Source organism: Mustela putorius, unplaced genomic scaffold (genome assembly GCF_011764305.1).
Source record: "Mustela putorius furo isolate JIRA1106 unplaced genomic scaffold, ASM1176430v1.1 tig00003856_pilon_pilon_pilon, whole genome shotgun sequence".
Taxonomy (NCBI): Eukaryota; Metazoa; Chordata; class Mammalia; order Carnivora; family Mustelidae; genus Mustela; species Mustela putorius.
The window spans coordinates 2201630-2228140 of record NW_025422008.1 but is presented as its reverse complement, the minus strand read 5'-3'; the positions used below and the strand labels follow the sequence as shown (position 1 = coordinate 2228140).

General features: G+C 46.7%; 3 protein-coding genes and 1 long non-coding RNA gene across 15 annotated transcripts in view; 3 read left to right on the top strand and 1 right to left on the bottom strand.

Annotated features, from left to right (window-relative positions):
• The window catches only part of MRPS18B (mitochondrial ribosomal protein S18B), an 8237-nt gene extending 2071 nt beyond the window's left edge, over nucleotides 1–6166 (top strand). For both annotated transcript variants that reach the window (XM_004781606.3, XM_004781605.3), the window contains 3 exons: nucleotides 3470–3536; nucleotides 5207–5266; nucleotides 5591–6166. In XM_004781606.3, coding sequence (XP_004781663.1) covers nucleotides 3470–3536; nucleotides 5207–5266; nucleotides 5591–5886 — 423 coding nt within the window. In that variant the 3' untranslated portion in view covers nucleotides 5887–6166. The remainder of the gene's footprint in view (nucleotides 1–3469; nucleotides 3537–5206; nucleotides 5267–5590) is intronic.
• Nucleotides 2472–23610, bottom strand: LOC106004573. Of its 3 annotated transcripts, XR_006602018.1 has the most exons (4): nucleotides 23345–23603; nucleotides 20705–23250; nucleotides 18154–18193; nucleotides 2472–2634 (listed from the first exon to the last, which is right to left on the bottom strand). It is a non-coding gene; the product is annotated as an uncharacterized LOC106004573 (long non-coding RNA). The 3 variants fall into 3 exon arrangements; XR_006602019.1 differs by lacking the exon at nucleotides 18154–18193; XR_006602017.1 differs by lacking the exons at nucleotides 2472–2634; nucleotides 18154–18193 and having other exon boundaries at nucleotides 19111–23250; nucleotides 23345–23610.
• Nucleotides 6666–22495, top strand: ATAT1 (alpha tubulin acetyltransferase 1). Of its 8 annotated transcripts, XM_004781607.3 has the most exons (13): nucleotides 6666–6819; nucleotides 7295–7355; nucleotides 7467–7558; nucleotides 7683–7743; nucleotides 7870–7983; nucleotides 8179–8280; nucleotides 16392–16437; nucleotides 16557–16625; nucleotides 18180–18251; nucleotides 18412–18655; nucleotides 21601–21680; nucleotides 21769–21808; nucleotides 22145–22495. In XM_004781607.3, exons 1-13 carry the CDS (start codon nucleotides 6713–6715, stop codon nucleotides 22317–22319), a joined length of 1263 nt encoding a protein of 420 aa, XP_004781664.1. In that variant the 5' UTR covers nucleotides 6666–6712; the 3' UTR covers nucleotides 22320–22495. The 8 variants fall into 8 exon arrangements, with proteins under 8 accessions (XP_004781664.1, XP_012905979.1, XP_012905980.1 ...); XM_013050525.2 differs by lacking the exon at nucleotides 21769–21808; XM_013050526.2 differs by lacking the exons at nucleotides 16557–16625; nucleotides 21769–21808.
• CUNH6orf136 (chromosome unknown C6orf136 homolog) lies at nucleotides 22817–26412 on the top strand. 2 transcript variants are annotated; one of them, XM_004781610.3, is made up of 6 exons: nucleotides 22817–22954; nucleotides 24254–24652; nucleotides 24921–25009; nucleotides 25195–25395; nucleotides 25969–26038; nucleotides 26116–26412. In XM_004781610.3, the coding sequence occupies exons 1-6, from the start codon at nucleotides 22883–22885 to the stop codon at nucleotides 26227–26229; spliced, it is 945 nt and encodes a 314-aa protein (XP_004781667.1). In that variant the 5' UTR covers nucleotides 22817–22882; the 3' UTR covers nucleotides 26230–26412. The 2 variants fall into 2 exon arrangements, with proteins under 2 accessions (XP_004781667.1, XP_012905981.1); XM_013050527.2 differs by lacking the exon at nucleotides 22817–22954 and adding an exon at nucleotides 23132–23262.
• The last annotated feature ends 99 nt before the right edge of the window (nucleotides 26413–26511 follow it).

The window sequence follows — 26511 nt, the reverse complement described above, 5'->3', positions numbered from 1 at the left end:
CTTTTCTCTAGAATAAGGATTTGGAGCCTCTTTGTAGTGCTAAAGAGATTACCATGGGTGCCCCACTCTTCATAATCTAGCACCTCTACGGTCTATTTTGCATTGATTTTCTAGTAGTATAAAAACATTCCTTTTTCCATCTTTTTGTCCTCTACTGTGTGACTTATACTAAAAACCTTCATTTCGGGTGCCTGGGTGGCTCAGTGGGTTAAGCCGCTGCCTTCGGCTCAGGTCATGATGTCAGGGTCCTGGGCTTTAAAAAAAAAAAAACCCTTCATCTCTTAGCTATGAATTTACAGTCTAAATTGCAGGTCAGAAAGAAAAAATTGCAGGTCAGAAAAATGTCCTTTTTTTTTTAAGATTTTATTTATTTATTTGACAGAGAGAGAGATCACCAGTGGGCAGAGAGGCAGGCAGAGAGGGGCGGAAGCAGGCTCCCCTCCAAGCAGAGAGCCAGATGCGGGGCTCCATCCCAGAACCCTGAGATCATGACCTGAGTCGAAGGCAGAGGCTTAACCTCTGAGCCACCCAGGCACCCCAAAGTGTCCATTTCTAATGGCTAAAGGTTCATTTATATCCATTGCAATTATTAGCAAATAGATTGGGTTAGTTGTTTTGTTGTTTTTTAGAGAGAGAGTGAGGGAGAAAGAGCACAAGCAGGAGAAGAGCAGGGGGAGTGGGAGCAGACTCCCCACCAAGCAGGGAGCCCAACATGGGCCTCGATCCCAGGACCCCAGGATCATGACCCGAACTGAAGGTGGACACTTAACGGACTGAGCCACCCAGAGGCCCCTGAGGTTGTGTGGGATATTTGTTTGTTTGTTTTTATTTTTTTGTAGTTTTTTTGTCATGTTGATGTTTGGTATCATGCCTATACTTAAGGCTGGAGAGCAAATGCATGAAGCAATATACAGAGTTCAATTATTTTTCCAAAAAAATTTATTGCAAGGACAGGACTTGCTCTTTTTTTTTTTTTTTTTTTTGAGATTTTATTTATTTATTTATTATTTTTTTAAAGATTTTTATTTATTTATTTGACAGACAGAGATCACAAGTAGGCAGAAAGGCAGGCCGAGGTGGGGGTGGGGGAGGGAGGGGGAGGGTGGGAGCTTGGAAGAAGGCTCCCTGCGGAGCAGAGTGCCCGATGTGGGGCTCGATCCCAGAACCCTGGGATCATGACCTGGGCCAAAGGCAGAGGCTTTAACCCACTGAGCCACCCAGGCGCCCCAAGATTTTATTTATTTATTTGACAGAGATCACAAGTAGGGAGAGAGGCAGGCAGAGAGAGAGAGGAGGAAGTAGGCTCCCCGCTGAGCAGAGAGCCCGATGCGGGGCTCTATCCCAGGACTCTGGGATCATGACCTGAGCCAAAGGCAGAGGCCTTAACCCGATGAGCCACCCAGGAGCCCCAGGACTTGCTCCTTAAAGAGTTCAAAAAGCATATAAAAATAATAATGAAGGACACCTGGGTGGCTCAGTGGGTTAAGCCTCTGCCTTTGGCTCAGGTCATGATCTCAGGGTCCTCGGATCGAGCCCCACATCAGGCTCTCTACTCAGCAGGGAGCCTGCTTCCCTTCCTCTCTCTCTGCCTGCCTCTCTGCCTACTTGTGATCTCTATCCATTAAATAAATAAATTCTTAAAATAATAATAATAATCATGGGCAGGGGCGCCTGGGTGGCTCAGTGGATTAAAGCCCCTGCCTTCGGCTCAGGTCCGGATCCCAGGGTCCTGGGATTGAGCCCTGCATCGGGCTCTCTGCTCGGCAGGGAGCCTGCTTCCTCCTCTCTCTGTCTGCCTCTTTGCCTGCTTGTGATCTCTGTCTGTCAAATAAATAAATAAAATCTTTAAAAAAAATAAATAATGGGCAAAATGCTTTTCTGAACTTGTAAAGGTATTGGAGCAGAAGCTGAATGATTGGTCATCAGGGGAGTTCGAAGGAATTCGTATATCAGTCAGCAGATCGGGGTTTCCGACTGCTCTCAGTCCCCTCCCGACACCACTGTAGATAACTTCTCAATTTTTTTTTTTAAGATTTTATTTACTTGACAGACAGGGATCACAAGTAGTCAGAGAGGCAGGCAGAGAGAGGGGGGAGGCAGGCTCCCCGCTGAGCAGAGAGCCCAATGCAGGGCTTGATCCCAGATTCCCTGGGATCCTGACTTATGCCGAAGGCAGAGGCTTTAACCCACTGAGCCACCCAGGCGCCGCGGTAATCTCAGTTTCAACCGTGTACAATTGGTTTAAAAGTGGAACAGCGACACCTGGGTGGTTCAATTGGTTGAGTATCTGACTCTTGATTTTTTTCTCAGGTCATGATCTCAGGGTTGTGCCCCTCATCATGCTCCATGCTCAGCCAGAAGTCTGCCTGAGATTCTCTCCCTCTCCCTCTGCCCCTCCACTCACTCACACATACACTCACTCTTTCAAATAAATAAATCTTTAAAAAAAAAACAGAATACGACCAGTTGTATACAGTTTAGAATCAATTATATAACCAAGGAAGAAAGATTACAAATTGAATAGTGCAGATGATTCTGCTTGCTCTTCCACTCCACAAGCACATCTCCTTTTTTCCATGGGTGTTATCTTCTATGATTAACCTGCTGGTTGGCAGTCATTCTACATAATTAGACCTATAAAATGGATGTTAATAATATATATGTTACATACAGCATGCTGTCGTAAACGTTCATATTTATATGTGCACATTATAACACATTTTCTTTTTAAAGATTTTATTTATTTATTTGACAGACAAAGATCACAAGCAGGCAAAGAGGCAGGCGGAGAGAGAGGAAGGGAAGCAGGCTCCCCGCTGAGCAGAGAGCCAGATGCTGGACTCGATCCCAGGACCCTGGGGTCATGACCTGAGCCAGAGGCAGAGTCTTCAACCCACTGAGCCACCCAGGTGCCCCAACACATAACATCTTTAAGTGATTTCAAGGATTGCCAACTGACTGTCCCCAATTTTTTGTGTGAGGGGCTGATTTTAGAACCTAACTCCTGTAGAAGATGGTTCTATGTGAGTCTCAGTGACAGAATGTAGGGTGTGCATGAAATGGTTGCAAGGCCAAGAAATGGGAAATGTTTGCTGGAGTCTTCAAGAATGTATTCAGCAAGGGGCGCCTAGGTGGCTCAGTGGGTTAAAGCCTACACCTTTGGCTCAGGTCATGATCCCAGTGTCCTGGGATTGAGCCCTGTGTGGGGCTCTCTGCTCAGCAGGGAGCCTGCTTCCCTTCCTCTCTCTCTACCTGCCTCTCTGCCTACTTGTGATCTCTGTCTGTCAAAAAAAAAAAAAAAAAATGGATTCAGCAAATTGATGCAGCTAAAACTGGGACAGGAAGGAGGGTAGCATCTGGAGAGAGGAGTTAAAACTATGCACATGTGTAGGGATTGTGCACTTCCAGTTTCTCAAAGTCTTGCTGTTCTCTCTGCTCTCTTATGTTTCCCTACCACTTTCCTCCACAGAACGTGAAGCTCTTGGAACAGTTTGTCTGCGCCCACACAGGTGTCATCTTCCATGCTCCATACACAGGTTAGCTTATCATCCTTGTCACCACCAAAATAGCTTTTTCTTAGTGCACTTCTCATTTATTCAGTCATACAACAGGTAACTTGGTGGCCCTTACATAAGGCATAAAAAGCATGAATGAATTTTTTTTTTTGAAGATTTTATGTATTTATTTGACAGACAGAGATCACAGGTAGGCAGAGAGGCAGGCAGAGAGAGAGGAAGCCAGCTTCCCACTGAGCAGAGAGCCCAATGAGGGGCTCGATCCCAGGATACTGGGATCATGACCCAAGCCGAAGGCAGAGGCTTTTACCCACTGAGCTACCCAGGCACCCCATGAATGAACTTTTTGTTGGCAATCTTGCCTTAATGGGTATATTCACATGTGGACAAAAGGTATAAGCAAGTACCAGTGTAAGTAAGTTATCTAAATGTAACTCTTAGAAGTGGTAATTACTTCTTTTCTGTAGGATCTCTTTGCTTTTACAAAAGGCTTTCTAGCAAATTGACTGTCCTATAAATTCTTTTTGCTGCCAACAATCCAATTAGATCTTCCAAATTTGGAGTTACAATCCTAACAATTCAAGATTACATCTATTCTGGGGCACCTGGGTGGCTCAGTGGGTTAAGCTTCTGCCTTTGGCACAGGTCATGATTTCAGGGTCCTGGGATTGAGCCCCACATGGAGCTCTGCTCAGCAGGTGGCCTGCACCCCACTTGCCTGTCTGTCTACTTGTGATCGCTCTCTGTCAAATAAATTAATCTTTAAAAAAAAATTATGTCTATTCCTTAATGAAGGCCACAGGCCAAATCTGGCACACTGCCATATCTGTTTATTTTCATATTGTTTATAACTGCTTCCAGGATACAGTGACAGAGTTGAATAGCTGAGACAGAAACTGTGGGACTTGTAGATCCTAAAATTTATGTGGCCCAACACAGAAAAAATTTTTAACCACTGCTCTAAAGGAAGATAAATTTGCAAAGAATAATCTGAATCCTCCATTTTGGGAATGGCAACGTGATCAGTGGAGTTTGGTTTGTCAGGGAGTTTTACTTTTTATTTATTTGTTTCTTTATCCTTATTTATTTATTTATTTATTTGTTTGTTTCGTCAGGGAGTTTTAAAGATGAGCTTTATGGCCAGGATGCTTGGATGGCTCAGGTCATGATCTCAGGGTACTGGCCCCATGTCAGGCTTCCTGCTCAGTGGGGAGGCAGCTCCCCCTGCTTGTACACTTTGTCTCTGACAAATAAAATAAAACAAAAACAAAAACTTTGCAGTGAAGCTATAAAAAGCTGAAGGAACTATGTTGCTACTCTCTCAGAGCACCTTCTCTAGATCAGGAGCCCTTTCTGCCTTTACTGAATCTTTCTCAATGGATTGTCCTACCCAAACCTTTAATTAACCACACTTGCCCTTTGGATTATTTTTTGCTCTTGGAGGTTTTATAGTTAAATAGCTTTTCTATAGTGGCTAGACCCCGCTAAAGTGTTAATCTCAGCTCTCAGAGAGGGGGCATTCTTCCCATTGCCTAGGTGGGGAAACTGAGGCCAATCAGAGGGGTCAGGGAAGTAGGGTTATTAGGTAGAGCAAGTTATCCAAACCCAGCTTTTTATAACCATATAGAAACAGTTGTATTCTCTATTTACTGTGCTTTCTAGAATGAGCAGTTTTCTTTTTCTTCGTTCAGGGGTCTGTATGAAGCAACACAAGAAGTTGACCCAGGCCATCCAGAAAGCCAGAGATCATGGTGAGCATGAGAAGGGGCCCACTGCATTTTTCTTAGCCATAAAGAAGGAGATTTAGGGCTGGAGGGATATAAATACTCCTGCCTGTCTGAGGAGGTGGCACCCAACATGTTCTTCCCAAGAATCTCTTTTCAGCACTCCATTGTCCCTTTTTCTCTCTCCTGAGTCTCTTACCTTGTCATTGCCCCGTTGTCTTAATCCTCTTTCCTTTTTCTTCCCTTAGATTCCCTTAAATTTCTCCCTCCCTTTATATGTCATTTTACATGTTGTTTTAACCCCAACTACCCTTCCTTATTTCTCTTCCTTTTTTTTCTTTAATCCCCTAGGTCTCCTCAGTTACCACATTCCTCAGGTTGAACCTCGGGACCTTGACTTCAGTACCTCTCATGGAGCTGTGAGTGCCACTCCGCCAGCGCCCTCCCTGGTTTCAGGTGACCCCTGGTATCCATGGTACAGCTGGAAACAGCCACCTGAGAGAGAGTTGTCCCGCCTTCGACGGCTCTATCAGGGCCATCTCCGAGAAGAGAGTGGTCCCCCACCTGAATCAGTGCCTGAGGTGCCCCTCAAAACCGCAGCTGAAGCCTCCTCCACTGAGCAGAAGAGCCCCCAGAGTGCTCTGTAGGAGCTGTAGAATGGGAAGGAGTTAAGAGATAGTGCCTAGGAATTACATGATGGGATTTCACTCTGGGGAATTGTGTCTCTATGGCCAATGGCAGGCTCAGGGCCAGAGAGAAGAAATGATTGCTGTTGAATGGAATAAATGCTTCTGAGGCTTAGGGGAGGGCAGGACAGATGTGTATGGGAAACCCCAGATTCTATATATTGTAAATAGGCTAAACGTTATTACTTGCTTCAGATTTCTGTTAACTTGGCTTTTTCACAATAAAGCTGTATCTCCTGTTTCTTGGCTGAGTTTCAGATTAATGCCATTTGTGCTGGGGGTGGGGGGCGTTGTCGGTGAATGGGTGCTGGCTGTGGGGGAGAGGAGTGATCAGGCTTGAGCCAGACCAGCCAGTGATTCTTGGGACCCGAAATCACCATAAGTGAACAGTTGGGCCATTATGTCATGGTCACCTTTCTGGCCTCCTATGTCCTACGCAGTGGCAGCGTTCCCACGATACCTAGCAGTTTCCTCGTTGTTTTGGGGGCATGGGGGGTGGGGCTGTTGAAGGGGTTGGAGAATGGGACACTAGGAAAAATGCATCGCTGTGACAGCCGCGGGGATGGGGAGTGGCGTTAAGGGACTGGCCTACCTGGAGTTGCTGGAAGGCTGGGGGGGGCGGATATGAAAGCGGATGGGCGGAGGATGGGGCGGGTCCTGAGCCCCTCCTTCATAGCTGCTGGGAATTAAAGGCTTCCAGAAGTGCTTTCTCTCCCCCACTTCCTCCCTTCAGGGAGGGGCGGAAGTGACGTAGTATGGGGCGGGGTCTGGCCACGCACAATGGGCCATGGAGTTCTCGTTCGATGTGGATGCGCTGCTCCCGGAGCGGATCACGGTGCTGGACCAGCACCTGCGACCCCCAGCCCGCCGACCCGGAACCACAACGCCGGCCCGGTGACATCTCAAACCCGCCCCAAAGCCCTTCTCTCCTTGTTCTGAAAAACCTGATCCAGGCACCACGCCCCCTTCTCACTGACTAGTGACCTCTCCTTTTGTTGCCCTGGCTCGCCCATATGGTGACTTTTGACCTTAGACTTAGTGGTATTGATGGTCACTTGCATCTGTGACCTTTCATTCCTTGGCCTGATTTGTTCTAACCAAAGGATGTGGTTGACCCGCCCTTCCTGCTTCCCCGCAATAACCTCAGGAAGGAGGGAGTGTACTGTATTGAAAAGAGGTGTGGCAAAAGTTTGGGTTCCAGAAAGGTAGGGTAGAAAATCAGATTGGAGGTCTCCAAGGTAAAGTCAGAGAGTCTTAAGTGCTGAACCTGGGTTGAAATTATGGCCAAGGTTCACAGGATCCTCTAATTCAGTGAGTATCTGACTCTTGTTTCCCTGGTTTTTTTTGTTGTTGTTGTTTTTTTCTGTAGTGTTGATCTGCAACAGCAAATTATGACCATTGTAGATGAACTGGGCAAGGCTTCTGCCAAGGTACTGGGGAGTCTTTACATGGAGAAAAGGGGAAGGCCTTTCTGGGGCCTGTAGATAAGGAAAGCACAGGTCTTTTGAAATGGACTTACAGAAAATCTGTCTTCCCGGCAGGCGCAGCATCTTCCTGCTCCCATCACCAGTGCATCAAGGATGCAGAGTAACCGTCATGTTATGTATGTACTCAAAGACACTTCAGCACGACCGTAAGTGCCAAATGCTCTTCCATCCCATACTTGATTCCTTCCTCCCCCAAACCCTCTTCCTTTTTTGACTCTCCCTTACAAATAGCTACTACTAGCTTGTTTCATTATTTTCCCCATCCTACAGGGCTGGAAAAGGAGCCATTATCGGCTTCCTTAAAGTTGGATACAAGAAACTCTTTGTACTGGTGAGTATTACTACAAGGGATGTGAGAGTTCACATCCCTTGGCTTCTAAGAATAAAAGTTCTGGATGTTGGGAGGCAGCAACGATGTCTGGGTCCTAAAAGGTACTTGTTTTTCTTTCCCTCTTAGGATGATCGTGAGGCTCACAATGAGGTAGAACCACTTTGCATTCTGGACTTTTACATCCATGAGTCTCTTCAACGCCATGGCCATGGGCGAGAACTCTTCCACTATATGTTGCAGGTGTCGCTTATTTCACCAGTCTATCCAAGACAGAGATCAAAGTTTCCTTTGCACTAACCCCTACCAGGGGCCCTGCCTTGTACCGTCCTGCCTGCCATGTTCCCGTATCCTCCTATTCCCTTCCCAGGCTCCTGGGTTCCTGTTGGCATGCTCTCCCCCGACCTTCTCCTACCCTGAGTCTCCTGTTCCCTGCAGAAGGAGCGAGTTGAACCACACCAACTGGCCATTGACCGACCCTCACAGAAGCTGCTTAAGTTCCTGAATAAACATTACAACCTGGAGACCACAGTCCCACAGGTTAGAGGTTTCAGAGGGTAGATCCTTATTGAGTATTTGCATTGAATCTGTTTATTTGGGGCAAAGAAGTGGCATCTTCCAAGTGCTTCTTACTCCCCATTGTATAGGATTCATTTTATACAGCTACGCTCTTCCTTCTGCCCACCTTTTTTTTGGGGGGGGGGGTAACATCTCTCATTGTGCAGCTCTTTGCTGTCATCTATTTTAATTTTTCACTGTTCTGTATACCCAGTAATATGTTTGTACTCCAGATGTAGCCAGCTCATTTGCACCTCAGTGTTTATTAAGGCCCAGAAAAATATATTTTCCTTATCCTTTGGGAGCTTTGGTCTAATATGGAGAATGTGGTTTGTGTATAAGAAAATACAGAATAATGTTACTAATGCTATCCATTCATTTAACAAATATTTACTGAGCACTTGACACTGTTCTAGACATTAGGAATACTTACTCGACAAAACAGATAAAAGTCTTTGCTGCCCTTGTGGAGCTTATATTCTAGTTGGTTTGACAAAGATAGTGATGACTATGTAGCATGGTTGATGATAAGTATTCTGGAAAGATGAGAGCCACTGAGAAGGCTTGCAAGTACTAATGTGGGGATGGGTGTGCATGGGGTAGCAAGTTTAAGTGGGATAGTCAGGGAAGACCTCACTGAGAAAGTGCCATTTGAGCAATAATTTAAAGGAAGTAATAATAGGAGCCAGGTAATGGAGAGTATAGAGAGGGCATCCCGGGCAAAGGGAATGTCTAGTACAAACTCCATGAGTTAGGAATGTGCCTGAGCAAGTGAATTGGCTGGCGTGGCTAGAGCAGCAGGAGTGAAGGGGAATGTATAGATTAGAGCAGGCAGCAGTGGGGGAGAAATAATATTTCCAACCTTATAGGTTATTATAAAGTTTACACTCTAAGTGGAAAGAGGAAATTCATGGTAGGGATTTGAGCAGGGGGATGATAATCTGATTTACTTTTAACCAGACTACTTTGGCTGTTAAGAATAGCAGTAGGCAAGGGGCGCCTAGGTGGCTCAGTGGGCTAAAGCCTCTGCCTTCGGCTCAAGTCGTGATCTCTCAGGGTTCTGAGCTCGAGCCCCGCATCAGGCTCTCTGCTTAGCAGGGAGCCTGCTTCCTCCTCTCTCTCTCTCTCTCTCTCTCTCTGCCTGCCTCTCTGCCTACTTGTGATGTCTGTCAAATAAATAAATAAATCTTAAAAAAAAAATAAAGAAGAATCGCAGTAGGCAGGTGCCTGGGTGGCTCAGATGGTTGAATGTCTGCCTTTGGCTCAGGTCATGATCCTGGTGTCCTGGGATCAAGTCCCACATTGGGCTCTCTGCTCCTTGGACAGCCTGCTTCTCCTTCTGCCTCTACCTCTCTCTCTCATGAACAAAGAAATAGAATTAAAAAAAAAAATAACAGTAGTGGAGGGACGATTGGGTGGCTCACTCGGTTACGTATCTGCCTTCAGCTCAGGTCATGATCCTGGGATCCTGAGATTGAGTCCTGCATCAGGCTCCTTGCATGGCACGGAGCCTGTTTGTCCCTCTGCCTGCCTCTTTCTCTCTCTCTCTTTCTCTCTGAGACAAATAAATAAAATTAAAAAAAAAAAAAAGAAAGAATAGCAGTAGGGGAGCAAAGATAGAAGCGAGTAGACCAGTTAGGAAACAAGAATCCTGGGGTGCCTGGGTGGCTCAGTCATTGAGCATCTGTCTTTGGCTCAGGTCATGATCCCAGGATCCTGGGATTGAGCCCCACATCTGGCTCCCTGCTCAATGGGGAGCCTGCTTTTCCCTCTCCCAAATATCCACCCCCTTATGTTCTCACTGTCTCTCTCAAATAAATAAAATCTTCTTTTTAAAAAATTTTATTTATCAATTTGATAGAGAGAGGGACAGCGAGAGAGGGAGCACAGCACGGGGAGTGGGAGTTTAGTTTATTATTTATTTACCTGAGGCCACTGGTGATCCTAATCAGCCTTTTCCATGCAGTGGTGGGTGGAAGACTGAATGGAGTGGGCTTTAGGAGATTGAGAAGCTAGGAAGTGGAGACAAGAATAGGCCACTCTTGGGACGCCTGGGTGGCTCAGTTGGTTAAGCTGCTGCCTTCAGCTCAGGTCCTGATCCCAGGGTCCTGGGGTTGAGTTCTGCATCAGGCTCCTTTGCTCAGCAGGGAGCCTGCTTCTCTCTCTGCCTGCTGCTCTACCTGCTTTTGTGTTCTCCCTCCCTCCCTCTCTCTCTCTCTGACAAATAAATAAATAAATAAATAAAATCTTAAAAAAAAAAAAAAAAGAATAGGTCACTCTTTTAAATGCTGCTTTAAGGGGAGGCATCTGGGTGGCTCAATTGGTTAAGTGTCTGACTCTTGATTTCGGCTTAGGTCATGATCCTCAGGGTCCTGGGATTGAGCCCCGCTGTTTGTCTGGCTCCAGGCTCAACAGGATTGAGGATTTCTCTCCCTTTTCCCCACCCTCCTCCCACTTGGCCTGCAAGCTCTTTATCTCTCAAATAAGTAAATTTTTTAAAAAAGAGATTTTATTTATTTATTTGAGAGAGAGAAAGTGCATGCAAGCACACAAGCAGGGTAACGGGCAAGGGGAGAAGCTGACTGCCTGCTGAGTGGGGAGCCCGATGCAGGACTCAATCCCAGAACTCTGGGATCATGACCTGAGCCAAAGGCAGGTGTTTAACTGGCTGAGCCACCCAGATGCCCTTCAAATAAGTAAATTTTAAAATAAAAAAAAATTTTTTTAAATGCTACTTTAAGGGGAACAAAGAGCAAGAGCTAGAGGGGAAAGTGGATTAAGAGAGGGTTGATTGGGGTGGCTCAGTGGTTTAAGCCTCTGCCTTCGGCTCAGGTCATGATCTCAGGGTCCTGGGATCAAGCCCCGCATCGTTCTCTCTGCTCAGCAGGAAGCCTGCTTCCCCCCTCTTTCTCTGCAGACTTGTGCTCTCTGTCAAATAAATAAGTAAAATCTTTAAAAAAAAAAAAAAAAGAGTTGACTGTTTTCAGTTGGAAGAAGCAACAGCATAAGAACGACTCAGTAGAGAGAAAATGTGATGATGTCAGAGAACATGGAGAGAATTGCTGAAACAATGTCATGGGCAGTAGGGGTTGAGATTGGGTTGACAAGTTAGCTTTGGATTTGGACCATGGACACTTACTCCACTGTAATATGATTTGATTGTGCTTACAGAGGCATAAAGACATGGTGGTGAATGCTACCTTGGGGTGGGGATTGAGTAAAGGAAGGCTTGACACAAGTTTAATCTTGAAAGGTGAATGTCATGGGGACAGTGGACAAGTAGGCAGGCTAAAGTGCATTTCATATATAGGAACCAGCATGAGCAGAAGCAGATAGGTATTCAATTATGTGTGGCAGGCAGTTTGGTGTGGCAGGAATGCTGGGCATGTGCTTGTTTCTGGAGGAGGAGGAGGGTGGGTGGGTAGACAGGGTCAAGGCAGGAAACAGGCAGGGTCTGTTTATATTTAGAATGTCTTCCCCTTGTACAGGGGAGGGCAGTGGAGAGCAGTGAAAGGAGCACAGTATCAGGCATACCCAAGTAACTATGAGACCAAAACATTATAGAGTACAAATAATCATGTAAACAATGATTCCTGAGCTCTGTGCTATCTACATGGATCGTGGATGTATCCTTGTACACTGTTGTTGTTGTTGACTGCATTTGAGATTTATACAGTTTAGTGCTTTGACCAAGTTCTCATAGCTAATAAGTAGCAGAGCAAGAATTTGAACCCATTGCCACTCATTTTTTTTTTTAATGTTAAGCACTTTGGTTTTTTGGTTTTTTTGTTTTACTGTTTTTAAATTTAAATTCAATTAATTAACCCATTGTTCATTCATTTTTTTTTTTTTAAGATTTTATTTATTTCACAGACAGAGATCACAAGTAGGGCAGAGAGGCAGGCAGAGAGAGAGGGGGAAGCAGGCTCCCCTCCGAGCAGAGGTCCCAGGACCCTGGGACCATGACCTGAGCCAAAGGCAGAAGCTTTAACCCACTGAGCGACCCAGGCGCCCCCCCCTTTGCCCATTCTTGATGGGCAGTGTATTCCTGGCTCAAGTACTACAGCCAGAATTAGGAGTCCGGGGCTTGAGGCCCAGCTCTGTCACTTGTTAGCTACTTGGCTTGGGCAGGCCATGTCTCCAAGTCTTTACTCTTTTTTTTTTTTTTTTTTAAGATTTTGTTTATTTGACATAGAGAAAGAAATCACAAGTAGGCAGAGAGACAGGCAGAGAGAGAGGAGGAAGCAGGCTCCCCGCGGAGCAGAGAGCCCGATGTGGGGCCTGATTCCAGGACCCTGGGATCATGACCTGAGCCGAAGGCAGAGGCTTTAACCCACTGAGCCACCCAGGCGCCCCAAGTCTTTACTCTTTAACATAGTGACTCCAAGGATTGTTGTGAAGGCCAAATTGAATATGACACTATAATGAAATCACTCTAAGATAGTCAATTACTAGTTATCAAAGTGGTACCCTGTCCTCCCGCATGTCTTCCCTTGACAATTCCATCCATTTGAATGCTACTTAAAGCTTAGTTTTTCTCAGTATTTGTATACTTAAGCCATTTGGCCTAGTGTGTGTATGTATGTATATATGTTTAAGGCTCTGTTTTGAAAGTTTTGGATGCCTCTTCTTCCCTGGTATTTTGTGCAGTGTGTCTCCATTACCCTGGGTCCTGGGAGAACTAAAAAGTAGGGTACAGGTTTTTGGGTTTTGAGATAAAATGCACTCTTAACTATGGAAAATACACAGTTCACTGGTTTTTAGTATATTCACAGTGTTGTCTGATTATTCCTGGTCTCTAAATCTAAAACCTTTCCATCACACAAAGAAAAAACCAGAATCATTAAGCAGTCACTTCCTGTATACACGTCTTCCTAGCCTTTGTCAACCAGTAATCTGCTCTGTCAATTTGCTTATTCTGTACATTTTATATAAATAGAATCATACGATATGTGGCCTTTGTGTTTGCCTTTCACTTACCATAATGTTTTCAGAGGGTTCATTCATGTTGCAACCTGTATCAGTACCATGTGCCTTTTTATGGGTGAATAATATTCATCATATGGATATACCACATTTTGTTTATCCATTTATCAGCTGATTCAGAATTGGTTATTTCCATGTTTTGGCTTTTATGAGTAATACTGCTATGAACATTTGTGTGCAAGATTTTGTTTGCACATATCTTTTTAGTTTTCTTTTTCTTTTTCTTTTTTAAGATTTTATTTATTTATTTGGCAGAGAGAGAGAGATCACAAGTAGGCAGAGAGGCAGGCAGAGAGAGGGAGAAGCGGCTTCCCGCTGAGCAGAGAGCCCGATGTGGGGCTTGATCCCAGGACCCTGAGATCATGACCTGAGCAGAATGCAGAGGTTTAACCCACTGAGCCACCCAGGCATCCCTAGTTTTCTTGGGTTACCTAAGAGTGGAATTGCTGGGTCATGTGGTAATCTTTAAATTTTTGAGGAACTGACGCAGTGTTTTTCCACAATGACGAACATTCTACATCCTCTACCAGCAATGTACAAGTATTCCACACTCGATCTTAGCCAAAAGGCCGAGAAGCGATTGTATGAGTATTCCAATTTCTCGACATTCTCACCAACATCTGTCATTTTCTTTTGTTTTTTTAAGATTTTAATTCATTGATTAGACAGAAAGCACAAGCAGGCAGAGGAAGAGAGAGAAGCAGGCTCCATCTCAGTACCTGGGATCACAATCTGAGCTGAAGTTAGAGGCTTAATCGGATCTCTTTGTAGTTTCAATTTGCATCTTCTTGTTGACTAATGATGTTCAGCATTTTTTCAAGTGCTGATTGGCCATTTGCATATCTTCTTAAGAGAAATGTTTATTCAAGTACTATGCCCACTTTTATTTTTTTTTTTTTTAAGTAGATTCCACACCCAGCCTGGAGCCCAACATGGGGCTTGAACTCATGATCCTGATGAGATCAGGACCTGAAATGAGAGCAAGAGCCAGATACTTAACCAACTGAGCTACCCAGGCACCCTCCTTGTGCTTATTTTTTAAAGTGTGCTCTCTATTCTTGACTTATAATTTGTTCTTTATATTTTCTTTATATATTCTACCCTTATCAGGTGTATGATTTGCAATTATTTTTTCCTATTCTGTGGGTTTTTTCATTTTTCTAAATAATTTTGTGTATTTCTTTTCTTTTTTTTTAAGTTTTTACTTATTTATTTGAAAGAGAGAGAGACAGCAAGAGAGGGAACACAAGGAGGGGGAGTGGGAGAGGAAGGAGCAGGCTTCCCGCTGAGCTGGGAGCCCCAGGCAGGATTCAGTCCCAGAATCCTGGAATCTTGACCTGAGCCAAAGGCAGGGGGCCAATGACTGAGCCACCTAGGGGCCCCAGTTTTTTCATTTTCTTTTCAAAAGATTTTATTTATTATTTGACAGAGACACAGCGAGATAGGGAACACAAACGGGGAGTGGGAGAGGGAGAAGCAGGCCTCCCGGGGAACAGAGAGCCTGATGTGGGGGTTGATCCCAGGACTCTGGGATCATGACCTGAGCTGAAAGCAGATGGTTAATGACTGAGCCACCCAGGCGCCCCGTTTTTTCATTTTCTTGATCGTGTCTTTGGAAGTACAGAAGTTTTGCTTTCGGTGAAGTCCAGTTTGTTTTTTTTTTCTTTTGTTACTCATGATTTGGTGTCATATTTAAGAAACAATTGCCTAGGGCACCTGGGTGGCTCAGTGGGTTAAGCCGCTGCCTTCGGCTCAGGTCATGATCTCAGGGTCCTGGGATCGAGGCCTGCATCGGTCTCTCTGCTCAGCAGGGAGCCTGCTTCCCCCCTCTCTCTCTCTCTGCCTGCCTCTCTGTCTACTGTGATCTCTCTCTGTCAAATAAATAAGTAAAAATCTTTAAAAAAAATTTTTTTTAAGAAACAATTGCCTAATCCAGGTCATGAAGATTTCCCCCTTCCTTCCTTCCTTCCTTCCTTCCTTCCTTCCTTCCTTTCTTTCTTTCTTTCTTTCTTTCTTTCTTTCTTTCTTTCTTTCTTTCTTTTTAAGAGAGAGTGCACAAGCATGGTGGGGGCGCAGAGGGAGAGAATCTTAGGCAGACTCCTAGCTGAGCACAGAGCCTGATTCAGGAGTAGTCTCACGACCCTGAGTTCATGACCTGAGCTGAAACCAAGAGTTAGATGCGCAGCCAACTGAGCCACTGAGACAATCCCCCTCCATCTTTCCTTCTTAGAGTTTCATAGTTTTAGCTCTTGACACTTAGATCTTTGGGGTGCCTGGCTGGCTCAGTCGGAAGAGCCTGTGACTCTTGATCCTCTAAGTTGTGAGTTTGAGCCCCACACTGAATGCAGAGATTACTTAAATAAACAAAACAAATTTTAAACCCAAAACATTTAGGGTCTTTGACCCGGTTGAAATTGTTTTTTTCTAATGTGAGTTAGAGGCCCACATTCATTATCTTACATGTGAATATTCAGTTGTCCAAGCACCATTTGTGTTTGTTGTTGTTGTTGTTGTTTTTTTAAAGATTTTATTTATGTAATTGACAGACAGAGATCACAAGTAGGCAGAGAGGCAAGCAGAGAGAGAGGGAGGAGAAAGCAGGCTTCTCGATGAGCAGAGAGCCTGATGCGGGGCTCAATCCCAGGACCCTGATCATGACCTGAGCTGAAGGCAGAGCCTCCCAGGTGCCCCCAAGCACCATTTGTTAAAGGAAGCTGTTTTTTCCCCATCGAATCATATTGTCACATCCCTTGAAAATTGACTGTAGACACATGGGTTTTTTTCTGGACTGTATTCATGTTATTGGTCTGTATGTCTCTCTTTTGGCTTCTTCAATACCATTTCGATAACCATACCTTGTAGTAAGTTTTGAGATCAGGAAGTATGAATCCCCCAAGATTGTTTTGGCTATTTGAGGTCCTTTGTAATTCTGTATCAACTTTTGGGATCAGTTTATCAGGGTCTGAGTTTTTATCTGAGTCTGTTAACAAGGACAGGAAGGCTGGCTTTTGTTCCTCCCACTGTAGTTTTTCTGGGACAAGGTTCTGTCCCCATGTAGTTGTGAATGGCTGAATGAACAACGATATTTTACATGTTTCATCTTATAGGTCAACAACTTTGTGATCTTCGAAGGTTTCTTTGCCCATCAACATCGTAAGTTATGTCACCTTGTATATGTTGGCCTAGTAGTTGGGGTGAGGGGAAGGAAAGAGGTGGATTCTTGATCCCACTGGCCCCCTTACTGAGGGGCACCACCGCTTCCTTCCTCACAGGGCCCCCTGCTCCCTCCCTGAGGGGATCTCGACACTCTCGCGCTGCTGCGATTGATTCTACACCCGCTGGTAAAGCTGCAGTGAATGGGTAGAACTGTAGGCCATGGTGGCTAGCTCCTCTGGAAGCCAGAGGGAGCACAGTGTGATTATGGACAATTTGGGAAAATTCTAAAGCAGCCCAAGTCCCAGCAGTTGTTACCCATCTGCTTTTGCCCTCATGAGCTTAGTACTTCTTAGGCTTGTCAAAACTTTTAACTGAGTGAGCTCATCGGGAGCCTGTTTGATGACTGATATTTATGGAGTCTCTTGTCACTTCAGGTCCATCAGAGTAGGCCAGGGTCACATTCCTTTGCAGACCCCTCAGGTTTCTGTCAGTTGAGGGATAGACAAGTGTGGCCCACCCCTTCCTTTTGCAGTAACAGAACAGTGACATGAATGGTCCAACGTTTAAATAGTAGTTTTAGAAAATAACGCTCAGAATTTATGATATTTCCAACAAAATAATGAAATTGATCTGGAGAAGCCAAATCTAGGAGGTATTGAAATGCTCCCCAGGCTCCCCATTCCATCCTCATACACACACACTCCCTGCCAATCTGAGCCCCACTCCTCCTTCCTCACTGCCTCCCAAGGGTAGAGATGCACAGCTTGCACAGACATGTTCCCTTGCTGAGCTGGCCTTGTGGCTAGCTCTTACCTCCTCCATGGCCAGGAAAGGGAATAACCACCACTCAAAGAACAATCTGTTCCCATTTAATAGCTTTGACCAGTGTGAGGGAGGCAGTTCATATCCATGACTCACTTTGCTTGCCAAGGCTTCCCCCATCTAGCTCCTGCTGACTACAAGCTAGAGAGGGAGTGAGAGCCAACAAGGACAGTGAGGACCCAAGTCCACAGGGGGAGGGACCATGGATATAGCCTAAGTGGATTTGCTGAGCAGTCTCTCATTTGCCACACACAGTAGAGAACCTCTTAAGAGGGAAAGGGAGGGACCAAATAGAAAAGTGAGGGGACGGGAAGCAGAGCTTTGCATAATATGTTAGCCTCCCATTTACTGTGCTAACTCCAAATGTCTTTGTTTTCTCCTCAAACTTTGTTTTTCCTAATAAAGCTTAAATCTTGCCCTGGAAGGAGAGATTCTGCCCTACCCCAGCCTCCCCTGATCTCTCCAAAGCAATTCCTAATTAACAAAGGACTTTGTCCATCTCATCTAGAGGGACCTAGGGTCCTCGTTGGCCCGGCTGGGACCATTCCACTGCCCCAGAATCCCAGGGGGGCGTGACAGCACCCACTAACAGTAAGAGCTTGCCTCCCTTAGCCAATTTTCTCCTGCATCTCCCAAGTCCCAGAGTCTCCCCCTGGAACTTTTCCCCCAATTCTGCATTTGGCCTACTCCTTCTGGCTCCCCTCAAAAGTGCTCCAGTATTTCCCCTGAATTCCCTCTTGGTGTGAAGGCATTGCAACAGGGCTTCTGCAATGGAGCTGAACTGAATTCTCTCCTTCCCCAGGAGGAAATGTGGTGTCAGGGAGCAGAGTTTTGGGGTCAAGAGGGTAGTGGCTAGGAGGAGGGGTGCAGAGTGTGTCTTCTAATGCTTACCTTGTCTGTGTATTCTCCACTGCCAGCTCCAGCAAGAAAGCTGCCACCCAAGAGAGCAGAGGGAGACATTAAGCCATATTCCTCTAGTGACCGAGAATGTAAGACTGGGGTAGGGTGGCTGGGCTTGGGGGCCTTAACCCAGAAGGATTAGTTCTCTCTAAAGTCTCCGATTTCTCTTTTTTTCTACCCAAATCTTTACTGTCATCACTCTCTTCTCCTTTTTCTTCTCCATCTTGCTCTGTATTTCCCTTTTGCCAGTTCTGAAGGTAGCTGTGGAGCCTCCTTGGCCCCTAAACAGGGCCCCTCGTCGTGCCACGCCTCCAGCCCACCCACCCCCCCGCTCCAGCAGCCTGGGAAACTCACCAGAACGGGGTCCCCTCCGCCCCTTTGTGCCAGAGCAGGAGTTGCTGCGTTCCCTGCGCCTCTGCCCCCCACACCCTACTGCCCGCCTTCTGCTTGCTACCGACCCTGGCGGCAGCCCAGCCCAACGTCGGCGTACCAGGTAATAGGAGTTGGAGGGTTAGGGAGCCTCAGAACTGTCAAAGAGGGTGTTAGCAATGGCAAAGGGGAGTTTGAATCTGCAGAGATGTGAAGCAACAGGACAGGTGGATTGGAGAGTCCTGAAACCTTTTGAGAAGAATGTATTGGACCAGATTTATGGGAGCAGTCTGGAAGTAAGTTACATGAAGGAGTAGAATAGTACTTTATATGGACTCTAGGAACTCTAGTTTTTGTTTTGTTTTAAGGTTTTATTTATTTATTTGACAGAGAGAGATCACAAGTAGGCAGAGAGGCAGGGGGAGGGGGAGGCAGGGTCCCTGCTGAGCAGAGAGCCAGACGTGGGGCTCAATCCCAAGACCCTGAGATCATGACCTGAACAGGGCAGAGGCTTTAACCCACTGAGCCACCCAGGCTTAGTTTAAAAGCTAGGGACTCTAGTTTTTGGTTTGTTTTTTGGGGGGGGGGCAGGGGGGACTCTAGTTTTTAAAGTGAGAGATGGGAGGAAGGATAGTAAGAACATATCCATTGGGGGGGGGGGACTGAGTCTATCAGATTGGGGAAATCTTGGTTTCATGCTTACTGGGAAGATGCAATGTTTCTGACAGTTTGGGGAGCCTCATGTTACTGCTTTGTATAGCAGGAACCCATCCCAGCAAATGGAGAGGTTATCTCCTTGATTTCTCTCCCTAGCTTTCTCTTCATTTCTGATTTCTCTGTTTTTCTCTCTCCCCCATTTTCCCTTTCCCTTTCTCCTGTCCATAACACCCTTCCACAGTTCCCTTCCCCGCTCTGATGAGAGTCGATACTGACAGATAGTTACCCCCTTCCCTCCCTGGGAGACCTGGGGTGGGCAGAGCCCCCCTCTCCCTGAGAACCCCACATCCACTCTTCCATTGTAGTCCCTAGGTTCCAGTGGAAACTGACAAGAGTTTGTAGGATTCCCTCTTCCTCTTTCTTGGGCAAAGATGTTGTTAGGATCCCAGATGGGCTAATACTTTGTAGCTTTTATGTAGAAAGCTCGCTTTCTTTCCTAAGTGGGCTCTGAACACTCCCACAGATAGCCTGATTCATCACCAGATCCCGTGGTTGGGTGGCTCATACTCATTACCCAGAGAAGCACATTCTTGCTTGCTGTTAGACTGTGGAACACCTTGGAAGGTCTAAGGGCTTCCTCTGCCAGGGAAACATTTTAAGGAGTCTTGTCCATGGAATAAATCCCATAGTCCTTCTACAGCATTACTGGTGACTCTAATACTGTTTTGTGCTGCCTACCACACTTAACCTTCTCAGCCTGCTGAAGCCAACTGATGAGCTCTGCTTCAGAGCAGTTCAGTGATAAAGGACAGGGTTAAGACGACCAGGTCCCCAAAGGGATCCACTCAACATTGCCAAACTCTTAATCTCCCCACATTTTGTATATGTGTCCGGGAGCCCCCAAACTGATGTCTGCTTTGAGGCTCTAAAGACTTCCCACACTTCTAAAGATACTACCACTTTCCCTAGATCCAGATTCTTCTTGGCAGTAGATCCCATTTAGTATCCTAGAGTCACTCTTAGCCATGTTTCAGAACAAGCCCTGAGTCTCAAGTATCTGTTAGCTTCTGGGATCCCCTCTTGCATACACCCTGCTCCAGTAGCTAGATGACGATATATTCCAGTCTTGTGAGATTTTCTTGAGGTGGTATGGGAACTCTTCCCCTGACCTGCCTTCTTTTCCTCCATAGCAAGAACCTTCCCTGCTCCATACCCAGCGTATGGAACGTCTTCACCCTCCCTACTCTCTGAATGTGTGGTAGATCAGATACTCCTACTGTGTTCCCCCATCCCAGTACTTGGGAGCAGGATCTCCCTCTCTCCCAACTCCTTTTCCTTCTCCTTTTCAGTGTTGTCTGAATAAAGTGTGCATTCTTTTGTGTTTTTTAAATGGACATTTTCAATGAAAAAAAAAAAAAAAAAAAAACCCAAAACACACCCAAACTTCCGGTCTCAGTCTCATTTGTGTGTCACCTGATTTTTTTCCTGGGATCCCTGGCCCTCTGATTCTCCTTACCTTTGTGATCTGCTGGATCTTATGCAGATTCTGTCTCCTGTAATGTAGTCGCTGGATCCCTCTGTATAGGCTGCTAGATGTACTCCCCCATTGCCTCCAGAAACCTCCAGCTCTCCGCAGTGATGTTTACCCTTTAGCCTAGACCACCCATTGCTGAAATGTCAGTATTTTTTTTAAAAGATTATTTATTTGTCAGAAAGAGAGAGAGAAGCACACAAGCAGGCAGAGAGGCAGGCAGAGGTGGAGAGAGGCAGGCTCCCTGCTGAGCAAGAAGCCCGATTCAGGACTCGATCCCAGGACCCTGGGATCATGACCTGAGCCGAAGGCAGCGGCTTAACCCATTGAGCCACCCAGGCGTCCCAGCTGAAATGTCAATATTAACCAACATCTCTGGGATCCACTCACTGCCTCCTGACTATTCCCTGGATTCCGCTTCCCATTCTGATTTCCTGCCCCGACCACCACCTTTGGACCTCTCTCAAGACAATTCCTTTTCCCCCTGAATTCAGCTTTGTCAATCCCTATTTCCCTCTGGTCTGACATATCCTGTAATTTAAAGTAACTATGTTTTCTAAACCAAACACCAAGACACCTGGTCCAACAAACTTTTTTGCCTGAGTCTGGTTTTCTGGCATAATTTCGGTAACATTTACCCTTACTTTTAACACATTAAAACTAGTATCAACAAACCAGGACTACTCCAGAGAAATCTTGGGGTATGAAATGGGCTCCCTCCCCTTTTCTGAGGCACAGCTTAGTTTAAAACCCCATAGCAATGGTAATTACCCTTCTCTTTCTCCTGTATTATTCCTTTCATTCCTCTCCTCTAATTCCTTCATACCCACTCATCTTTCTTCCTATAGCCTCTTCCCCATCATCTCCCATTTCTTCTACAGGGGGGCTCCCCCAGGGCTGGTAGCCCAAAGCTGCTGCTACAGCCGCCATGGGGGGCTGAATTCCTCATCTCCCAATACAGGTAAGTATTCATCCCTCCTTACCCTCAAATCAGGCCATACTGACTATCTACTCCAGTCTTGCCATGCACATGCCTGGTGTTTTCATAGGCCAAGAATCAAAGCAGGGGGAACAGGACACAGAGAATAGGTGAGGTCTGAACCCCTCCCCTACCAGTCTCCCACCACATCTGACTCCTTTTCCTAACATCACTCTCAGCTCCTTTCTCCTCTGAACACCAGCTCCTCTCACAGATTATTCTACCTAACATCCTAATATTCTGAAACGCTCTTTCCCCATAGGTTCAACTGGTCCTTACCTTTGGTACTCTCCGGGGGGTTTCAAATTTGGACATAGCCCTAATGGTTTCAGCCTCATACTCCCATATGTCCTATTCTACATCAGGGCTAGACCTTGAAGAGTCTGATCTTAATTGCCACTTTAGTATTCCTACAACCCAATCTCCATCTCCCTCTCACCTACCAGGTCTGCCAGCGAGGAGCAGGTCTTGTCACAGGCAGGGTCTGGGGAAGAACACATGCACACAGTTCCTCCACAGGCCCAGGCCCTACCAGCCCAGACCTGGACAATGGGTGGGAACATATTCAACGCCAGATTCATTCGAAACTTGCAGGACCTTCGCAGCACCAGGCCTTGGTGACCGCAACCCCCTCTTACACCTTCAAAGTCCGTATTGTCACTATAGGAGGTAGCCAAAGCCCGCCCTCATAATGGATGTATTCATTCGTTCATTCATTCACTCAGCAGGCTTTATCAATGCCAAGTCATTTGTATTTTATTTTTAACCAGAGTAATAAAAGTATTTTTATCACGAGAGCTGCTGGAAGTTGTCATTATTTTCAATCCCACCCTTCGCTCTTCGCGTACCTGGTTCAGGCCCATTATCCCCCAGCTTTTTGCTTAAGCGCTACAGGTAAAACAGCCCTGTTCGCCGGGACCTAATTTACTGCGCAAGCGCGCTTAGATGGCCTCGTGAGCCGACAAGCGCAAGCGCACTCACTGCAGACGAATGCCTCATCGCCTCCTTGGAAGCCGCTGCAGTGCGCAAGCGCGCAACATCTCTGTTTCCCTCTCTCCGGCTCCTTCACACACACACACACACACCCCCTTTCCCCTTCAAGAAGCCGGCTCCGGGGCGCGCTCACCCCTGTGAGGCGGCCAGAGGCCGGACACCGGAGGCGCTGTCTCCGCTCCCGTTAGATCATGTATCAGCCCAGCCGGGGGGCGGCCCGGCGTCTCGGCCCCTGCCTCCGCACTTACCAGGCTCGCCCCCAGGTGAGAGCAGAGGGGAAACAGGAGGGGAGGAGAGGGGGCGGGGAGAGACCCTCCTCAGAGTCGGCGTGTGGGGCGGAGCGCGCGCCCCGTCCGCGCAGGCGCAATGCCGTCCTACCGCTCTTCTCACCTGTGCAGGGCGGCGCGTGGAAGGGCGAGGGGTCGCGGGGACTGGGAGGAGCGTACAGACGGGCGTCGCGTGCACGCGATGTTGGTTCTCCCGGGTCTCGGGTGTGCAGGCGCCGTTGAAGCAGGGACGGCGAGGCGCGGCCGCATTTCGCCGGCGTTTCCGCGGTTACCTGTGCATGGAGGTGATTTGAAGGACAAGGGGCGGGGAGGTTCGCAGCCTGGCCGCGGAGCCGCCCCGGAATTCCCAGATCCGAACAGACAGACCTGCGGGTCGCCCCGTGCAGCCCGCGTATCCTACACCGGGATAGCGGTTAGGGCGGAAAGGCCGGCCTGGGTGGATCCGGCTCTAGCCCCTGCGCCCAGCAGGGCAAAATGGCCACACCCCCAGCGGAGACGGCGCCTTGGGGCTGGTGTTACCCCCGCCCGGCACCGCCCGCCAGCCTTCCCGGAAGTGAGACAGCCCCGCTGAGGTTCCTTGAGAGCGAAGGACTCGGGCGAGGCCTTCCTTACTTTGGGTGACCTCCCGCCCATCGCACTTTCAACGTCGGTAAACCAGGCGACTTGAAGCCCAGCCTTTAACGGTCTCCTCGGCTTGTTTGTGTCATTAGCGGAGTCTGAAAAGATAGTAACTCACATTTACATACTACTTTATAGATGACGAAGTTATATTTACATTTATTATGTCCGACAGTCCTTATAACAGTTCAGTGTGCTTCATCGTCCTTGTGTATAAGAGGACATTTATAAGAAATAGGCATAGGGAATGAGAGTGCCCAAGGTCATCAGTGCTCAGAGAAATGTCCCCTGCTTACAGCTGGATGTTTTTTTCTATCACCCACTTCATGGTGGAGTTGTGTTACCGGCCACGTCATTTCATCCACATTTACACTAAAATCTGTTGCTTTGTTCATTTTTCAAAATATTAGGATTTTTTCTGTAAAAGAGGTGTAACTGCCCCCAGTGTTGTGATCTTAAACTAATGTTTTGGGGAAGTACTTTACCAGTGTCAACAGGAAACTTCCTGTTTTCAGTAGAGATAAAGTTTAATTCATCCCATTTTCCTCCTGTCAGGAGGAGCAGGTGGGATTGGAAGCATATTAATGAACAGATTTTAGATGAGGGGGCATCAGTCAGCTAGATTCTTATCTTTTTCCTTTTATTATTCATCCTTAGGACCAGCTTTCTCCACGGACTCTACCATTCCCACCCTTGTGGCCCCCCTCCACAACAGCCACTTTTCCATCTTCTCTTCTCTGGTCTCCCCCACCCCCACACCCTCCGATTTGGCTGCTTCCCCGTGCTCTCCCACTACATCTTCCTCAGATCCAGACCCGCAGCTCACCATGGGTGGTTCTCCCTCCAGGAAAGGGAGAGGAGGGACCAGGACCTGAGATGCATAGTGGCTGCCTGGATGGGCTTAGGAGCCTATTTGAGGGACCTCCCTGCCCCTGTCCTGGGGCTTTGATACCTTTCCAAGCCCCAGGAACCTCTCGCCCTTCCCCTGCCACTCCATCAGGAGATCCAAGTATGGAGGAGCACCTGGCTGTCATGTATGAGAGACTGAGACAAGAGGTAAGTCAGCCTGAAAGTGGCCTCCATGTGCAGTGAGAAGGGATGTAGATAGTACCTGGAAATAGAGGGCTAGTCGACTGGATTTCTTGGAATTATGAGACAGGCATATAAACATTTCCCAAGAAAAAGATATTTTTCAGTTTGGATTTAAGGGAAGTTAAATATGGGATGAGATGACTTTTTACTCAGAGGGGAGTAAAAAGAGAAAGCTGAGAAGTAGGATCATCTTTTCTTTCCTACTGGGCTGATGCCTTCTTCTTCCACCCAGCTTCCCAATCTCTTCCTTCACTCCCACGACTATACTCTCTACTCATCGGATGTGGAATTCATCAATGAGATCCTGAACATCCGTACCAAGTGAGAATCCAGGCACGGGTAGGGCCTTGGGGAGGAAAAGCACCATGTGCTTTCTACTTGATCTTTTTCATTTGCCAGAGAAGGTCCTGCCACCTCTCACAACTGTTTCCTGTTCCCCAGACAGAGGCCAGTTTGGTTTTCTGATTATGCCATCATGAGCGATCTTTCCCATCCCTTCTTCCCAGGGGCCGGACATGGTACATTCTGTCACTGACCCTCTGCCGCTTCCTAGCCTGGAACTATTTTGCACAGCTTCGGTTGGAGGTTCTACAGCTGACCCGCCACCCAGAGAATTGGACCCTGCAAGCTCGATGGCGGCTTGTGGGGCTGCCCATCCACATGCTCTTTCTGCGTTTCTACAAGCGAGATAAGGAAGAGCTTTATCGGTAAGAGAAGTGAGAAAAGATCCAATCGGTTTCTTAATCCTGCCTTTAGGACTCTGATCTAGTCTTCCAGACCATCCTTGATATACTGTGACTTGACTGCATCCTCCTTGAGAGCAGGAATTTTGTTTTCTCTACCAGGAATCAGGGACTTTGAGTGTGTTAAGAAACCTCTAGACTCTGTTTTTTGGTGTACATTATGTGGTACATCATAGTCATTCGAGTATTTATTGAACAAATGAAAATTCCTAGTAAGTCGAGCTTCATAGTCTTAGGTATTTAGTAAATTTCTGGCATAGAACAGAATCCCAAGAAATTGTTAGGTTTGGCCCAAACCAGTGATTCTCAAACTTTGCTGCAAAAATCATTTAAGGATCTTTAAAGTTTAAATACTGGTGCCAGACATTCAGATTTAAGTGGGACAGGGTACAACCTGGGCATCAGTTGTTTTTGAGTTCTCCTCATCTGCATCTACTGTGTAGCAAAATTTAGGAACTACTGGTTTAAACAAATGCTTGAATTAAACTTTGGGACTAGTCATCTCCCTTAGTAAGCCTCTCTCTTTCCCTTCACCAGGACCTATGATGCTTATTCCACCTTCTACCTGAATTCCAGTGGCCTCATTTGTCGCCATCGCCTAGACAAAGTAAGTCCTTAGGCTGGATGGGGATGGGTGAAGGTGTAGAACATCCCACCAACTGGCCTTAACCTCTGTCCCTGCAGCTGATGCCTTCACACTCAGCCCCAACGCCTGTGAAAAAGCTGCTAGTGGGAGCCCTGGTGACTCTGGGACTGTCAGAGCCAGAACCCAACTTACACCTGTGTTCGAAGACCTGATCCAGGAACTGGGGTAAAGGCAGCACTGAAGACTGCTATATATGCAAAAGAGGAAGGGGTGGAGGGGGCCTAGAATCTCAGGAGCCAGCTTCCTCCCCTCTTTACTCTCCTTTTTTGCCATCTCATGCTGTGTAAAGCTGCTGTGTAATTTAACTTGTAAATAATAAAGTCTAAGTGAATATATGAGAATTTCCATGTCACTTTATCTGCATCTCAAAAGTTCCCATAAGCTTGGGACACCTGGCTGGCTCAGTCGGTAGAGCATAGGACTCTTGATCCTTG

Excerpts from the sequence above, each read along its gene's own strand:
- ATAT1 (XM_013050525.2), top strand. The coding sequence starts at position 6,713 with ATGGAGTTCTCGTTCGATGTGGATGCGCTGCTCCCGGAGCGGATCACG. Across the intron at positions 8,281-16,391 it reads TGGAGACCACAGTCCCACAG|GTCAACAACTTTGTGATCTT; the intron begins GTTAGAGGTTTC and ends TTCATCTTATAG. Across the intron at positions 16,438-16,556 it reads TTTCTTTGCCCATCAACATC|GGCCCCCTGCTCCCTCCCTG; the intron begins GTAAGTTATGTC and ends CCTTCCTCACAG.
- CUNH6orf136 (XM_004781610.3), top strand. The coding sequence starts at position 22,883 with ATGTATCAGCCCAGCCGGGGGGCGGCCCGGCGTCTCGGCCCCTGCCTC. Across the intron at positions 24,653-24,920 it reads ATGAGAGACTGAGACAAGAG|CTTCCCAATCTCTTCCTTCA; the intron begins GTAAGTCAGCCT and ends TCTTCCACCCAG. Across the intron at positions 26,039-26,115 it reads GTCGCCATCGCCTAGACAAA|CTGATGCCTTCACACTCAGC; the intron begins GTAAGTCCTTAG and ends CTGTCCCTGCAG.